This window comes from Lacerta agilis, chromosome 3 (assembly GCF_009819535.1).
Source record: "Lacerta agilis isolate rLacAgi1 chromosome 3, rLacAgi1.pri, whole genome shotgun sequence".
Lineage (NCBI taxonomy): Eukaryota > Metazoa > Chordata > Lepidosauria > Squamata > Lacertidae > Lacerta > Lacerta agilis.
In genome coordinates this window covers 58,104,096-58,122,424 of record NC_046314.1, presented here as the reverse complement: position 1 = coordinate 58,122,424, position 18,329 = coordinate 58,104,096, and the positions used below count along the sequence as shown (strand labels likewise).

At 40.1% G+C, this 18,329-nt stretch overlaps 1 protein-coding gene across 4 annotated transcripts in view; it reads right to left on the bottom strand.

Annotated features, from left to right (window-relative positions):
- Positions 1-8,835: 8,835 nt before the first annotated feature.
- Positions 8,836-18,329, bottom strand: part of PDE7B (phosphodiesterase 7B) — a 202,117-nt gene continuing 192,623 nt past the window's right edge. For all 4 annotated transcript variants that reach the window (XM_033143842.1, XM_033143844.1, XM_033143843.1 and 1 more), the window contains 3 exons: positions 14,049-14,145; positions 12,150-12,230; positions 8,836-10,015 (listed from right to left, as the gene is read on the bottom strand). In XM_033143842.1, coding sequence (XP_032999733.1) covers positions 9,801-10,015; positions 12,150-12,230; positions 14,049-14,145 — 393 coding nt within the window. In that variant the 3' untranslated portion in view covers positions 8,836-9,800. The remainder of the gene's footprint in view (positions 10,016-12,149; positions 12,231-14,048; positions 14,146-18,329) is intronic.

The window sequence follows — 18,329 nt, the reverse complement described above, 5'->3', positions numbered from 1 at the left end:
CATATATGTATTTTACATGTGATTAACACATGCTTCTAACCACCAGAGGGCAATCTGATACTATAGCTTTGCAAAATAATGGTTTTGCTTTCATATTGCCTGTCTTCCATAGACAGCACCTTTTCTTTCCAGAAGTACAGTTTAACAACCAAATACCTTGGTTTTGTTTTTAGTCTGTTGATAGTTATGCTATAAAGTTTTTAGGTCTTCATAGATACTAAAAGAACTTGAGAGTAGAAGGCTAGTTTCTCAAAAGCTGCAGTTGCCTGGTGATAAACAGGATTCCTGCATATCCAGAGGTAAATTCCCTTCTCTGTGGGCTCATTACCATATATTTCTCTACTAGTGTATTGTGCTATGCCACTTGCTCTGTCAGCTGCCCCCCCCCCCCGATTTGTATGGCGTCCCCATTCTGTTGGTGTCTTTAGAAGATTACAGCTGCACCAGCACTTGGAACAAGACCAGCTAGCTGACCAGCTATTTCTTACTGTATTATTATGTGGGCTGTAGTGACTACAGTATTTCTTGTGTGAGTTCTTTGCTCAGTGTGCTTGCTGCTGTCTTCCCCTTCTCCCTGTAGTCAGTTAATATTTATCAGTGGAGTGAAACCTCTACGAGTGCTCAGTCCTCATGATGCATGGTTGTTCTTTGTCTTCTGGTGCTTGTGCTTCTCCTGATACTATATGGGAGCTCTAACTCTTGGCCGTTGTGTTTTGCAGTTATCTCTTACATTTCATACGGTATTCTCTCCGAAACAAAAAAAAAAAAAAAATCAATGCATTGCATGGCATAGAGTTAGCATTGCAGGCTTAGTAATGACTTCTGTAGCCTGGATTTCTTAGACCTCCTGGATCCTGATATGCAAATGGAGCTTGAGGTTCCTTTATCTCAGCGGTAGGCAACCAAAGGCCTGGGGGCCGGATGCGATCCAGTCGCCTTCTCAACCCGGCCCATGAATCAGCGTGTTTTTACATGAGTAGAATGTGTCTTTCTATTTAAAATGCATCTCCGGGTTATTTGTGGGGCATAGGAATTCGTTCATCCCCCCCCCAATAATAGTCTGGCCCACTACATGGTCTGAAAAAGGTTGCTGACCCCTGCTTTATCTGGAGCATATACTAAGACTTATTTTTTTATAAAGCAGAAGTGCCATCTAATCATAAGAATCTTGGTGCACTGACATACCTCCCATAACCCAGTAATCTGCCCTCAAGTCATTTTTAGTATCTTAAATACCGGTAATACATTTTATCTGATAAAATTTACAACTTTTTGCTTCATCTAAGGAGTTTTGCACCTTTTAAAATACTGATATTTTCCCCCTACTGCATTTCACCATGCATTAAGCATTATTTCAAGTTAAATAAGTAGAAGGGGGAAACTCAGCTATAGAAAATATTATCATGTGAATAGAGACAGCACTTTGGTTGTGGTTTATTATTTTTAATTTGCTTATCTTTGATTTGATAAATGAGCACTGGCTTATATTTCACACTAGGGTTAATATACCGTAGGTTGAATAAATTTTCTGTACTTCGGTTTGACTAACTTTTATATTTATGGATATTTGATAAAACACACTGCAAGGAACTCTGACACTTGGAAAATTGTGGAGTGCAGGATGTCCTCAACTGCTGGAATAGCCCAAAAATGGGATCAAAAATTGTAGCATATTAACTCATAATGCAGATTGGCATAGGCAGCCTAAGTAACAAATTGCATGGAACTGAACGCTGGGCTATAGGAGTCATGTTACCCTTTCCCACCCTCATCAGTTTTTGATTTGGTAATGGAGAATTTCTACTAGCAGTCAGAAATAAATGGTTTGTTTCCTTAAATCACAGATATAAAAGTTATTAGGATACTTCTGTGACCAAGAAGTCTTCAAGAGATCCTGATGGAAGAAAAAAAAATCCTGATTAAAGAAAAGTGAGAAAATAGGGGATGTTTTGGCATCTAAAAGTTGAAGTGCATTCTGAGAACTTCTTACTAATTGTATGACGTGCTCTAAGAGGGCCAAACCACATGGATTGCTGTGATAAGAAGTATTACCCACTCTTGAACCAATTCTGAACTGTAGGTGGATTTTCAGAAATAGTCTGGAGTGTTCAGGGGGTTGTAGAATTCAGCCTGTACTTATCATAAACAGCATATGAAAGTCGCAAAAATTCTTGTGCAGATGCAAGCACAAAGAAAATGCTTGACTACATTGGCTAAAATGTGAGATATGCACATATGCAAACATCCTTTGTCTTTTTTTATTAACAGTTATCTTTTGACATGAATACTTACAGCAGTATGTTAAAGATACAGTTTAGTTCTTGGCATCACTGCATAGCAGTCACAATTTCACACAAGGCCTTGTTCAGACCTAACACTAAACCACAGTTTGTTTGTTTAACTTAACTGTAGTTTGTATATCCAAACCCTCCCCAACCAGCTAACTATGGCTTATATACAACCAGGAAACTAGAATATGGAACCATGGTTTGAAGCTGGCTCATGATTCTCTGCTTGCTTTAACTGTGTTCGTCATTGCAGCCAAACTTGGCTGTCCTAGGTTAATCCTTTTTGTTCCAGCCTTCTACCCCAGCCACCCACAGGGGGTAAGAGTTGTTAGAAAATGCTCATGCAGCCCAGTGAATCTCACTGGCAGTTTTCCAGCTCTTTCCTCCCTCCCTCCTCTGCCTAGCATTAGGGTTCCCCCCCACCTATGCCATGACAAGCTGTTCCTTTCCATCCTGCCAACCTAGCTCCACTTTGCAATGAGAAAATGTATGCCATTTTTTTACTAGCATGTATCCAAGAGCACATGTTGAAAGCATTCCTTTGTTCTTAGCATCTTACCCCAATGTTAAAGACAAATGCGGCTTCACAAAAATCCTGTCTATAGCAATGACCTTTGTTTTTCCCCATTTATGTGCTTTTGGCAGTTCTGCTTCTGGGAAACGCTCATGACCCTTCAGCACTTAGCTCTCTGAAGTCCCCCTTTGGTCAGTATCATGCTATCACCATGGACTCAGGCAGTCCAAGGATGATTGCTCACTCAGAGTAATCATACCAGTACCAAGGTTTGAAGATTGTAAACAACGTGTGATAGCAATTATTGGGGAGAGTGTTTTTAAAAAAATATATAAAGACACTGTTATTCCCTTGGAAGGAAAGATGTTGTTTATGTGTGTCAGCTGCATTAGCAATATCTCAGCTTTGCTGCTGCAGAATAGTAGTAGCTGGTGTTACAGAAGCAAAGGACAAGAAAGGGAGGGATTTTTGTTGACACATGAAGAAAAGTGCAAAAGGGAACTATAGAATATGAACTGCAGTGAGGCGATACTTAGCCAGCTGTCCAAAGAAATGTCCTTGAAAGGGTTCAGTTGTTGCATTCATCAGTGCTGTGCAAAGATGAACACTCTTAAAAGCTTAAAAAAAATCTCACCACTCACAATAAGGACTCTGGGGTAGAACCATGCACTATGATGTTCTACAATAAACTAGCCTCACTCCTAGACAGATGCCACCCTTGGCTACTGGGCAGTCGGCAGCATTGGTGGCCAATACGGGCCGCAGATCTTCTCTCCTGCTCCTGGAATTTTTGGACATGCATCTTTGCTGGCAAAGCTTCAGTGAGTGCCATTATCATGGTAGCCATGTACAAACATCAAGAGGACAAAGAGGCTGGTGGGGACAGTACCAGAAACAACTGCTATATCAGCCTGAATGTGCTGTCAGATGCCTCAGAGGAACTGTGCAATGGGACCAAGAGGGCTGATGAATTGCCTGTGTATTTCCTACAATCTTTTGAGGACTGGTTCATCACCTTCCTTAGTTTCCAAGATATGAAAGGAAGAAGAGCAACCACCATCCAGGGCTCTAACTACAGGTAAGAAAGCTAGACATAATGCAGACCTTGGCCGCATAGATAAGTCTGGCAGGAGTTGGGAGTCAGGAATTGGTTTTTAGAAAGTTGGGAGCTGACTTCAAATACCGTATTTTTCGCTCCATAAGATGCACCTTTTTCCTCCTAAAAAGTAAGGGGAAATATCTGTGCGTCTTATGGAGCGAATGGTGGTCCCTGGAGCTAAATTGCCCAGGGACCAAAAGCAGATTGTGCTTTTTATTTTACAAAGAGAAAAATGGGTTTTGAAAGGACCCCGCTCAGCAGCTGATCAGCAAGAGGTCGGGAGAGAGATAAGAGTCCTGGCTCCCTTTCAGCCCCGCCCTCCTTTGTTGAATGTGCTGCAGAGGAAGGTTGTTTGTTTCCCCAGGACATGTGACTGGCTGATTAGATTATCTGTCTGGAAACAGTAGAAAAGGCTCCCTTTCCTTAAGATTTTTCAGAAATGTGAGTTGAACCCCATAAAAATGGGGCTTTTCCTCTTTGCTTTTCCCCCTTTGCAAAAGGAGCTTTGCTTTTCCCCCTTTGCAAAAAAGCTGCAAAACATTTAGCTGATCCTCAAAAAAAAACCCAGGGCTTTTCCCTTTGTAAAAAAAGCTGCAAAACTTTTAGCTGATCCTAAAAACAACAACCAGGGCTTTACCCTTTGCAAAAAAAGCTGCAAAACTTTTAGCTGATCCTTAAAAAATGAGCTGTTTACTCCTCTAAAAATGAGGTGCGCCCTATGGTCCAGTGCGTCCTATGGAGCGAAAACTACGGTGTGTTCAGGTATGAAACAGAGGTTGGTGGTTTGGGGTATGTTGATGTCTGTGGAAAGAGTCCATCTTACACTGCTTATGATTGGGGAGTTAGGTGTTTCATTCACAGCTAAGAAGGTCTCTGTGGAGGCAGAAATTGGGCAAGAGTCTTTTGTGTTTACTGTGTGATTGGTAAAGCTGGGTGGGTCGTTCTTTCAGAGCTGGTGTTGGATGATTGAGTATCCACTGGAGTAGTATATGCATCCCTTCCATTATCATCAGTCATTTTTTGGGGTGGCTAACAAATTTCAAAGAAATGGCCATAGGACTGCAGGGAGACACCTTGCAGCAAGAAATTATTTTATTCAGGAAGGTTGAGAGGGAAGGATTTAGAAATGTGTAGGGCATTCTGAAGAATTAGGGAAGGGAGGGAAAGTTTATCGTTTGTGTTTGGCATGAGGTGTAACAAGTATGTTCCTGCCCCATTTTTGTAGCTAGGTAGTAGTAAGAGAGCCAATAATGTGAAGGCCATGCCATTCCTTGACCACTGCAGAGGCAGCAGAGTGGCCAACAAACCAAAATTACACCAAACAATCCATGGTATCAATTGTGAACAAAATGCATGGCTTGGTAAATGGTTAAAACGAACTCTGGCTTGGTGTTATGCTCAAACACAATCTATTGCTTCCGTTCAGCTTAATGCATATTCATACACAATCATAGTAGCTAAAGCTTGGTCCTACAAAAGCTCATGGGCTTTGGTTTTGTTAGGACCATATGATACTATTTGACATAGCTTTATGTAAAAATATGTGTTTCATACCCAAGTCTAACTTCTATTTGCATGTAAAATTCATGTACCAAAATATGTATTGATTGAGTGTTAACAATGCTATGCTCATCTGTTAGCAGGAGAGGAATGGAGCCAATTTTCAGTGATCCCCAAACTAAAAAATCTTATTAGGGGGATACCCCTAGCCCTTCAGAACAGATTTAGGGAAGCATAGGTAGGTAGCAGAAGGGAGGGGACTAATTGAAAATTGCCTAAATCCCTGTTTTGCTGACATGCCTTCCATCAGTGGAGGGACAGCAGTGGATGCCATCTGTTGTGCTGAAATATTTGCCACAATACAAAAGCAAGAGTTTCTTTTTGCAGTATGGTTCCCACACGAATAAATGCCATTGAGGATGTCTTATGCCCATATCTAGCTAAAGAACTCACACTGACCAGTGAATAGACTGCTTGGTACATGACCTACCAGAATAAAGTTGTCCATGATAGCCATTCTTCTATTCAAAAATGGAAGAAGATAATGCCCAGAGAAATCTTTCTTGTTTTTCAGACTTGGGGAGAACATCAACACACTCTTGAATTTTTGTTTATTTGTCACTTCCAGGTAAATGTGCTTAGGAATTGCAGCCTTTATTTAAAGTGTGTTTCACTGAAATCAGTGAGACTTCTCACAAGTACAGTGGTGCCCCGCTAGACGAAAATAATTCGTTCTACGAATCTTTTCGTCTAGCGGTTTTTTCGTCTAGCGAAGCAGCAATGCAAACCGCGGTTTTCGGTAGACGAAAAAAAAATCGTCTTGCGAGGCAGCCCCATAGACAATTTCGTCTTGCAGGGCAGCCTTCCGCTAGACGAATGCCTTCGTCTAGCGAGTTTTTCGTCTAGCGAGGCATTCGTCTAGCGGGGCACCACTGTATATGAATATAGTTTTGGAATATTTTAGTAAATTGCAGCTAGGGTTTTGAAGTGCACTGGTATCACAGTGTGGCTCACTTGCCACCTATATTGAAAAAGAAAGGAATCTGATAAGAATTGTAGAAAAATGTCAAAGTAGAGTTAAATATTGAAACATTCAGTAATTACTATTTATATAAAGCTCCTTTCTTCACAGGGTGAAATGTGGCTTCAAAGTCCAGTTCATCTGATATGTTTACACTAATCTAAAGAGATCACACTAGTATTTTATTTTTTCAACCTAAGCTTTCCTTTCTGCCTTGGGACTTACTAAGGTTTACATCCCTTTGGCTTGGAGACTCTGTGGCTCTTGCCGTGTATTTCTTAGTTCTGGTTTTTGGTAAATCACTGATATTTCACTTCTTAATGCTTGCTTTAGTATCTGTTTTTTAAACTAATGGAAGTAGCACTTCAAGGCATTCATTCATACAACCAGGTTTCTCCTACAGTAGGTTGTAATTTATCATGTGCTGGTGGCACTGATAGAGCTCCCTTGTTAAATGAACAGTGCACTCACCTGTGGCTGGGAAGCTGAGACACAAAAAGCTGATTACTGCTCTAGCTGTGTGAATTCACTATATGGAGTTGCTATAGGCCTCATTAAGGCAATGAAAGTGTGGGTGTTTCCTAAGCACAGATGTACCATATCTCGTCTAGAGAACTCTGAGTTTAATCAAAATGTAATGCTATTGTGTAGCTGTATGTCAGAGTTCTTGAGCACTGTTCTTCAGTGAGTTTCTTGCAGTATTGCTGCTAAAACTTGTGCCTAAAGCTCAGTTTGCTCAGTACATTTTCTTCCACGTTGTACAAAGGGAGAAAAAGCTTTAAATTTCAATCTCTGAGCAGAAGTAAGCTGTTGATTTGGCTTACAAACAAAATGTTCTTTTGCACTGTTGTGGGTTTGCTTTTTTGCTGTGTTCCAATTCAGGCAACACCTAAGATTTCATTTTGATGTTGAATTTTTTGAAATCAAAGGATAGTTTAACTTTATCATGATTCACATTTCCATTGCAGGATGCATACAGAAGAATGGGCTGACATGTAATTGTATGTACTCACTTGCCTTTTGAAATTAATCTGTCATAGAAACTCCCTCATAATTGTATAACAGTATAGTTTTCATGGAAATTAAGGAGTACTTACGTAATAAGCAATTTTATGGTAATTCTGGAAGTAGATCACACCTAATAGTCACATAAATTATATGTGACTAGTGTAAAAAAATGGATTGGATTATTTTCAAAATGATTTTTCTTTAAATTGTTAAACACATCACACTCTCAAACAAGTGCAGGAAATCTTGTATTTTTCTCTGAATTTCAGCAGCCCAAAATATGATGTAACTATCATAATGAAATGTGCTTGGTGAAGCACTATTAGATAAGCAAAACCATTAATGGTTTTACTTGTATATAGGAGAAAGTGAGTACAGAATCCCCCCCCATATACCGTATATACTCGAGTATAAGCCGACCCAAATATAAGCCGAGGCACCTAATTTAACAACAACAAAAAACTGGGAAAACTTATTGACTGGAGTATAAGCCTAGGGTGGGAAATGCAGCAGCTACTGGTAAATTTCAAAATTTCAAGGGCTGCTTTCAAGCTGCTCATTCCTCCTCTGCCAACAGCGGCAAAGGCGGCGGAGGAGGAAGGAGCAGCCCGAAAGGGCTGCTTTTGGGCTGCTTGTTCCTCCTCCTCTGCTGACAACAGCCTCTGTCACTCACAAGGGCAGGCACAGGAGCCGAGCTTGGCAGACCAGCAGCGGCAGCAAACAGCTAAGTGGGACCTTCACTCGAGTATAAACCGAGGGGGGCTTTTTCAGCATAAAAATTTGCTGAAAAAGTCGGCTTATACTTGAGTATATACGGTATTCAGTAATCAGTTACTCCCATATTTCTGCTAATTTTGGCATGCAAAACTGAGTTAAGGTTTTGAAAGAGATCATGAGATTCAAAATGAGCTGTTTGTGATTGTTGTAGGTATAGTACTTCTCATTATATGATTAAAAAGAATGAGCTTATGTCTGACAGGAAATATGACTTTCAACAAATTTTTGGTGGGGTGTGCCTCCACTCCCAGTGATTGTGGATACATCTCAGCATATTCAATTACTGCAAAATTTCAACAAGATCCATGACTACGATGAAGCCCTTGCTGATTTTCCCTAGTGTTTAATTCTCCAAGCTTCATCAGGTTGCAGTTTGCCACCATGTTCCTAAATAAGGTAAAATTTTGTGAAAAATATGGACAGATCATTTGAAAATACGAGGAGGTAGGGATTGGCAACAACTGAACTGAGGTGCAGCTTAACTAGAGCAGTGTGGCTTAACACTATGGAGCCGCAGGTGTATCAAGCATTCAAATAAATTGCCCTTCTAATCTAACCCTTGGGCAACTGACAAAAGGCCGGACTAAAATGAGATGACTTTTGACAGCCATCAGAAAGTAATGGATGCTAGAGGTTAAGGCCTTTATCTGCAAACAAAAGTGTATTAATAGTCTAACATCTTTACAAATGCTTCCAATACTAAAACTAACAGTATTTTGTTCACAGTGCCATTGTTTATATAGGTAGCTTTCCCATAATACTTTGTTATTTCGGTATGGGATCAGTAGCGCCTTATATGTACAGGAGACACATATGTGCGAATATAAACAGGTCACAGATACAGTCATCAAAAGAGACATCTGGAAACATTTAAACTGTACAACTCTTCCCTTTTTGATTTGATAGGAAATGCTGTTCTTGCAGTGAGAAGAATGCCAGTCTTTTACCTAAAGTGGCATAAAATGGTTAACAAAATGGGGCACCACCATGAAAAAGCTTTGTGTACACAGAATAACCTTACATCAAGGTTCTTGGATTTCTTGTCCAGTGCACCAAATACAAAAATTAAAAAGGCTTTAATTGTTTAAAATGAGACGCTTTTCTCTTGCGTGGCCAGATGTCCTTCTGACGGTGCTGGTGGTGGGTTTTAATGTGCAGCCCAGCTGCCAGACTGAAGACTGTACATTGCTCTAAGCCGTCATTCAGAAACACATGTCACAGCATGACCCCAAAGTGAATGCAATAGATAACCAAGAATGCACTGGTCTTGCCTGTATCCTCTAATCCTCTTATTAGTTGGTACCTGCCTACTGCCCCAGCTTCAGCACTACTGAAAAGCTTCTCATTCAAGCAGTTTGTGATCAGAAGTGATGAATGGCTTCAGATAGTAAGATGAGGAAGTGGGATTTGGCAGAACTTTAGGGCCAAACCCCGAAGTGGTGTAGGTTTAGTTGAGGAAGGACATCTGTCGCTTTGGCTTTCCTCCCTGATTTCTTCGCTTCCTGCATTGTTGACCATGGCCCAACAGACCCCTTAGGGTTTTGTTCACTGTTGTGAAAGGTAGTAGCACTGCAGCAGAGTGCTAAGCCAGCACTATGGGGCTTCTTCATTTAAAGTCTGTTCTTCGTTTTCAGTCATTGGGACTGTGTGGTCAGTGCTCCTGCTGCTGCTGTATTGCTTATGAAGCAGGCTTCTCCACTTGGTCTTGTTCCTCCTCAGATGGTTCAGCATGTTTTCAGATAAGGGTGTGTTCCCAGTAAAGTTGGCCCATTCTTCAAAGAGTGGCTCTACAATGTAGGTCATGAAGCCTGGGGGAAAACACGAGGCAAAGCATATCAGCAGCTAAGTCAGCTAGGCCTTCCCGCTAGTACAAAGCTTGAAATAAAACCTGTGGACCATGTTTTCTTCTTCAGCAGTGATGCGGGGGGGGGGGGGGCGGGGGCAGGGGAAAGATGGCAACATTGGAGCCTCATGTAGCTTCAGGCTTTCAATTTATTTAAATTTAATGTAAATTTATTTTAATTAAGCTGGAAACACCACCAGTTGCTTCTATGTCAACTCCTTTCTTCTGCTTTCAGCAACGGAAACTGTTTAACAAAAAAGGGCAATGGTATACCACTGGGACTGTTCGGACTTGCCCCATACAGAAACTTGAATTAGTTGTCTAATCCAGTTTTAAGTTTAAATTAAATTAAATTTGCATTTGCTTAATTCCTGCAGAGACTTTGAGCTAGCTCATCTATTAGTGTCCCTGTCCTAAGGAGCTTATTTATTAGTTCAGGAAGTCTTAGGGCTACTTTGCACATTCCAGAAAAGGATATTACAATTGTATATTTTCATGGTGACCACCGTTATACAGTGGTACCTCAGGTTAAAAACTTAATTTGTTCTGGAGGTCCGTTCTTAACCTGAAACTGTTCTTAACCTGAGGTACCACTTTAGCTAATGGGGCCTCCTGCCACCGCCGTGCAATTTCTGTTCTCATCCTGAAGCAAAGTTCTTAACCCGAGGTACAACTTCCAGGTTAGCGGAGTCTGTAACCTGAAGCCTCTGTAACCCGAGGTACCACTGTAATGTGAATGGGAACTGGATCCAAGAACTCTTGATAAACATCTGTTCAATGTCTGAAACAGTAATTAGAGTTGGGCCATAAATTGTTACGAGCTCATTTCATGTGATGCTGCTACTATTATAAAAATATCAGACATTTATCTTTTTGAATTTGATCGCTGGGTAAATTCATTACTCAAAAGAAGACAGACACCAAAACAATTTAATCTGCCATTGATTTTAACTATAGCTGGTCCAACTATTGCATACCCCAAAGCTCAGAGAAAAGTAGAAGCATTTCTTTGAGCAAAACATTTAAAGGTTATAACTATCTTTTTTTTTAATTTGGCAGGCACAGGACCAAGAGACAGATGATTTATTTTTAAATGGAAAGCAACCATTGAGTTATTCAGCTAACTTGAGCCTTGTTCTTCAAATCTGCCCTAGACTTAAGAGGACTTTGTAAATAGTCTATCCAGGTTTGGGGGAGAATGGAAGTTTTTTGCATCTTAGTGACTTGAATCATTTGACAGAGGTGAAGGTGAAGTAGATCCTCCAATTGCTTATTCAAAATGTGCAAAACTGGAGTACACCACACCTCTCAACTTCACAGGCACATGTGCTTTGATGTGGGGAAAGGGGAAGATGTGGATGATTCCTGGAAAACTACAAACAAGTTGGTCCTTCACAAATACAGGATTTCAGATTTTGTTTCCTTGTTAAGTATTTAATTGAGGCTGTGCTGCAGAAGGTAAGCAACAAGGTTCATCTGAGGCACTTCATGCAGAACCCTTTTTTACTGGGTTGGTGGTCTTGAATTCTGTTTTTTTAATTATAGCTAGTAATAAAACCAATGTCTGTCCCACTACACATAGTTTTTTCTCCTTAGAACGCTGAAAGTGATTTGAAAACAGGAAGACTGAGCATGGTGTCTACATTATATCTACTTTTCTGTCTGGTAAGCAGGCTTCAGGTGGTGGTGGGACTATTTTGGTTCTTCAAAAAATTTGCAAAATGGGTTTTGACATAGCAACAGGACATGGGGAAAGAGCTTTTACCACCACATGCAGCTCTCCATCTGCTGTCTGTTTCCAGCCTTAAAAATATCTGAGGCTTCATTTTCATATTTCATCTTTCACTCTCCTACCCCACCCCGCACATTTCACTTGTCTGACAAAGCATCAGATCATGCGAGTGAAAGATTCCATACGGCTGATCTGCCCTGTATGAACTATTTAGTTACAAATAAGTATATACTTTTTGTATATACTTTTTTGTTGCAGCTTAAATTTGTCTCCTGGATTGTTTGCAAAACTAATTTGACTTTGGGTAATCTGTGCTTCATCATTTGGTTTATGATCAAGCTAATGATGGAAGGCATTGCATACTCACCAATTTGTATACTAGGTATTGTGTCATTCTGCTGATTACAAAGAGGGCTTACTTCCAAGTCAAATTTCTTCTCCAGGTCACCTACCAGAAAGAAGGAACAACTTTTGAAGGCTTATCTGGGTGGTGGTGGCTATTTTGTATCTGTGTGATATACAGGACGCAGGTTAACAAGAGTTTAGAAACGTCTATACAGCCACGTTTGAGGCGGTAAATGTGCAAACAAACAAACAAACGGAAAGCTTTGTCATTGTCTAGTACTCCTGCAATGCTGTCTAAAAGACACATTGTAAATAGCCTTTAAAAAACCATGCGTGCTAACAGTGCTATCCTAAAAATGTCTACCAGAAGCCCTGCTGGATCAGACCAAAGGCCCATTAGTTCAGTGACTTATTCTTACAATATTTCTACAAACCTATGGGAAGCCTGGAAGCAGGTAATGAGCACAACAGCACTCTCCCCATGTTTGCTGCTCCTCAGCAAACCTGTATGATACTGGAGGGTAGGATGCAGCCATCATTGCTAGTAGCCACTGATTGCCTTATTTTCCATAAATTTCTCTAAACAAGTGCTCGTTATTACATTTTATTGTGAATTCTACATTTCTGTGTGCTGCAGGAAGAAGTATTTCTTTTTCCCCCCTGTCCTGAATCTCCCATTCTACTTCATTTGATGAAAATGGTTTCTAGGATTTTTAGAGGAAAACTTCTTTCTATCCACATTCTCCACATGATGCATAATTGTATATATCTCTAGCATATCCCCCCTTCATCTCCCTTTTTCCACACTAAAAATCTCCAAATATACCTTTCTTCATAGGGAAGTTGCTCCATCCCCTTTATCATTTTGGTTGCCCCTTTCTGAACCTTTTTCAAGCCCTTTCCACCTTAAGATCCTTTTTGAGATGGGACAACCAAAACTACACAGCATACCAAGTGCAAATCACACCATAGATATGTATGACAGTGATATATGTAAGGTTTTTTCTCTCTCTCTCTTCAATTCTTGCTTCTAATATCTTCCTTAATTCTGCTTGCTATCCTCTTGACTTTTATGGGATACTCAGAAGGAAGTCCCATTGAGTTTCATGGGATTTACTCCCTGATAAGTGTTAATTTCCCCTAGGAAATTTTACTTAATCCTGGTTTGTGTCATTCAGTTACTGGGCTGAAGATTCTTAGACTCTTGATTTTCATAGATTAATGATTTTAAAATTTAATTTTAAAAAACAACAACACACGTATAATAGAGAATTTGTAATGACTTGTAACTTAGCAAATTGTAATTTTGTATGACATGTTTGCAATGCCCTTTTGGAACAATTAGGACTATGTGAAGCTCAATGAATAAAAGATAACATGAAACTGTGTGATCTACTGGCATCTCCCTTAGTGTGCCTGACAAGTGCATTCTAATCATTAGCAACTCTAATGACATGCATTGCACAATGCTCAAGATGATACCTCACTTTGGAGGCAAGTAGAGATTTGTCCAGAACAGAAAAGTTTCTGAGTGAGTTGGGTTCATGTTGTCCTCAGATGTTATCATACCATATAATGTAACCAGGTACCAGTAGACCAAAGCTTGTATGAAAACCCTTCTGCAGGTGGTTTGCCACTTGTAAGGACTGCATTTTAAGAATGGTACATGCTTGCAGGCAAACTCAGACATTGTTGCCCAATATCTGGTAGTCCAGCTAATTAAGCAGCCTTAGTTCTATTAACTTACTTCTGCCCTTTAATCCTAGCCACTTATTCAACGAGGCATCAAGTCTGTCAGCATATTTTTGTGGGAGGCTTAAAGTGAGCATTGGGCACTGTGGGATGAGTAAATGCCATTCCCCATTAACAAAAGCGGATTGCGTGTCTGGAAACACAAAGTGAAATGTATGAGCCTGCTGACCTTGCCTGTAGAATTCCTCACAAACCCGTTCACTCCACTGTTTGCTCATCTCCCAGAGCCGGCAAGGATTGCAGATGTCTGCACACTTTAGCGCAATCTGGAAATAAGGACAAGATGGTATGAATGACGCAGTAAAAGATACCACACTCCATACACTCAAAACGAATGTGTAGTATTGGCCTAATGCCTATTGTGCTAAGGACACCACTGTTGTTTATGGGCACAACGATTGCTTAGTCCAGTATTAAAAGTTTAATTCAGCACATTTTTGGGGAGTTACTATATTTTTCATGAATAAGAATAAAATTGGAAGGGGAGAAACTTCAAATGAAATAAACACACAACTTCAAAAGTAGCATCTAAAAGCAAGTGTCCCCCACTCCTCCTAATAGCCCACAGAATACTTGGGTCAAAATAATAATAATAGTGATGGTATAAAACAAAGTCAATTCTAGCCAATAGGCTAATATATAGAGTTCTGTTTTACATAAAGCAAATACATTGTCTTAAATGTTAATTAACTGTTTTTATGGAAGGATTCTGGATCCAGGTTTGTCCATGGGAACCTTGGTACCTGAAAATTTCCAGAATGCTTCTGCAAAACCATATGTTTTTATTCTGCCATATATGATACATTGACTTCGGTATTGCCATTGTCATGATTTTCTGCTAGACTCTAGAGATGTGTTACCCTGAGTTTCCTCCATTTGTCAGCTTTGTTTTCCCACTTTGTATCATAACTTGGCTCCTGTTCAGATATAGGTCAGATAACATACCCTTTCATTTCAGGTGCATAATAATTTTAACTGGTTCTGGTCTTAGATTTGTAGACTGTTGCATGATATGCTATATACATCAAACTACCCTGAATGTTCCATGAGCTTCATTCAGGTGGCTCACAGCAGGTCTGTGAATCCAATCTTTTGAAAACTTTGACTTGGCACTTAGACCATAGCTGTCAACTTTTTCATTAAGCAACCAGAAAGTGCATTACAGTGGTACCTCAGGTTACATATGCTTCAGGTTGCATATTCCGCTAACCCAGAAATAATGCTTCAGGTTAAGAATGTTGCTTCAAGATAAGAACAGAAATCGTGCTCTGGCGTCACAGCGGGAGGCCCCATTAGCTAAAGTGGTGCTTCAGGTTAAGAACAGTTGCAGGTTAAGAATGGACCTCCGGAACAAATTAAGTACGTAACCCGAGGTACCACTGTACTCAGTTTAATCAATTTGCTCGCTTCTAAATTGAACCCCCATAAGTTGTTCATCACCATCAGGAATTTCCCTCCTGAGGTAGAATGCTTTAGTCTATAACCTTTGGCTAAAGACAAAATCAGAAAGACACTGTGTAGGGGAAGAATGCTTGAGTATCGTGCTGTGGTCATAGCGACTTATTTCATTGGGTCAGGGTATATATCAGGACAGCTGTTTTAAGTTGTGTGACTTGTTCTTTTTATGATTACTAGGTGGCTTTTATTCTCATTTCCCTCATCCCAAATACTGCTTCTGATCACACATGAAATATCTCAGCCCATATGAGGAGTTCATTTTGTTGTCTCCTTTTATCTTTCATGCAAATATGGCTATGCCATGAACATGTGAAATACTATTTTGGTCAAAGAACATTAAGTACAAGGTGTGAGAGACTAGAGGCAAGATAGGCAGGTAAGCCTGTAATTATGCTTTGGAAGAAGCAGCATCTGCTTCGTGATTTGTTCCTCTGACTCCTCCACAGTAGCAGCTATGTTAAGCAGTCTGCAGGCGGGCTTTCCATTTGAAACGGAATAATGATCTAAGCTTTTTTTTTTAAGCTAAAAGCTATGAAGTAGGAGGCATCTTCTACTGTCATTTCTTTTGTTAAGCAATCAGCGCAAGTTATATTTCAGGTTAATAACCATAATAGTGGGACCTTAGTCTGAAGATCCTATTACTACTGCATTACAGCTAGAACAACCAATTTGAGTCTTTCTGAGCCTAAATTAGATTTGGCTCTGTCACTGCCCTCTGAAGAACAGCCAAGCGAGACTAGAATGTAGCAGATTAGAAATATTTAGGGATGGCTTGGCATTCACTTCTAACAAAGTTAGGGGAAATGATTCTTGATACTGGGCAAAAAGAAGGGCTACCAGCTTCTTTTTTGGTAGGCCTCTCCTTCCTTTAGTAAGGTGCCTGGTTAGGAGAAATTGCATAAGTGAAATACTTCCTAGTTGGAGATACATTGTCAAAGCTTCACCTGCTGAATTGTGCATGGCACACTGCTTAGATGTTCTATGCAGCACATCAGTAGCTGTATGCTGTTAAGATAAATAATAAGGCTAACTAGGTGCAGGAGTGTACTGTATCATTTTCATAGTTAACAAGACATCAGCCATTGATGCATAGGAATATGCAGCATAATTCATTATAGCTTGGAGTTCACTGTTGTCTAAATGGCTTTAGGATACGTCTCTGTGGAATAGCTTTCAGTGCACACTTGAGTAAGAAAAAGTGTTAAATACATATTTTCTGAGGAGCTACATCAGGTAAGTGGAGAGGAATAGCAGCTCACTTTAACTGCTATATAGTAGCATCTAGCATCTTTGCTGCTATAATGGTATAAGTATTCAATAAAATACAATCCAGAACTTTCTATAATGGAAACAAAATGTATTAAGGGAGAGGCTTTATTTTGATAGAACAAGGGACTTGTATATCTTTGCTGAACTCTTTAGAAGTGGGGAATATCCTCCTAAATATAAGTAGTTTAATTGCAGCTTTTTCTACTCAGGCATCATCTGCAAAATCCATTTAAGATTTTCATGTGATGCCATTTATTTTTGCTGGTATTTCTCTATAAAGAGAAGATATTTAGAGCAGAGCTCTGTCTCAGTAACAGAGGCTGACGTACCTTCAGCCCCAAAGTTTACATGCTGCATTAAATGTTCCCATAATATATGCAGCCAGATCCTAGTTTAAAGCAACAGAAAATGGTTAGAATTTGGCTGGCATGCTGACATGTTTCCAGTCCTCCCATGACCCTGCACATGAGAATTATTATGTTCCCATCAGCAGGACCACTAATTTTTGAGAAGCCTGGTTCATGAAATTTGGTAAGTTCTGAGAGAATCTCTTTGGAAAGCAAACTATGAATGCCAAATTTTATGCTGCATGAATCTCAGGAAAAGTAATAGAAAATCCAAGAGAGAAAAAATATAGGTGAAAACCCCCCCACTGTGAATCTTGTAGGCAGCTTAACAGATTGGAGAGAACCAAGGCATTCAAGGACTCCCCCACCCCACCCCAGCAACCAACATTGTTTAAGATGCTCATTGCTAGAATGGTTAAACCTCAGTCACGTGTAACCAGAACTAGCATCACTTCTCATCAGCCCATTTATCTCCCTCTACCTTTTTTGTACTCTACAGAAAAATATGTACATTTAATTTCCTCCATCTCAGTTACAATTGTGGTTTTTTTATATGGAAGTGTATGATCGACATTTGTCTGAATAATACAGTGGCTGGGTTATTTGTGCACTACGGAACACAACCTCAGTGGTCTCGCTCAATCTAGCCTAGGGATGCTTTCAGATAGAGGGCTTCTAGCACTGACTGCCAAATTATTGCTCTTCTGCTGGAAGGCACAAGTTGAAATGTCATTCCCTGTCCATGCTTCCAGAGGTGTGGCACTTGTTTGGTGCCAGCATCTTGCTATGTTCTGTCTACATCACGATGGACCATAGACCAGTGGGAAGTATTGTCCCCTTCCCTTTACTGACTCCACATAGTCACCACACCCTTTCTCTTCACATTTTGAAGCAGGTGTCTTTCACCACCATTTGAGCACCCAGTGCATGGCTAGTTTCGATATTCCACCATAATACAATTGCATAACTTAAAAGAGTGCAACCTAGTGCAAGAGGATCATAGCCTTACTTTCAAGTAAACATTGCTGTGTTTGGGTTCTAGGTCCTTCCTTTTTCTTCACAACCCAGCTAGCAATTTCATGTTTGCCTTTTCTAGGCATTTTCACAACTAGAATTTTGTTACATTGTAATTGTGCTCTTCATATACCAAAAAACTTAAAAGCGTAAACAGCGGTGTGTAGCGAGTGAGGACAACTCCCTCTAGGAGAGGCAGCAATTTAATTAAGGTGTTTTTAAAGAAAAGGGGCTTTGCAAGGACATTACAGCCATCTTCTCTCAACCAAGCAATGCATTCCTTAGTTCCCTTTCTGTCCGAGGCATTCTAAAAAACCTTGCAAACAGAGGATTCCTTGCAACCAGAGAAACTGCTCTTTGTA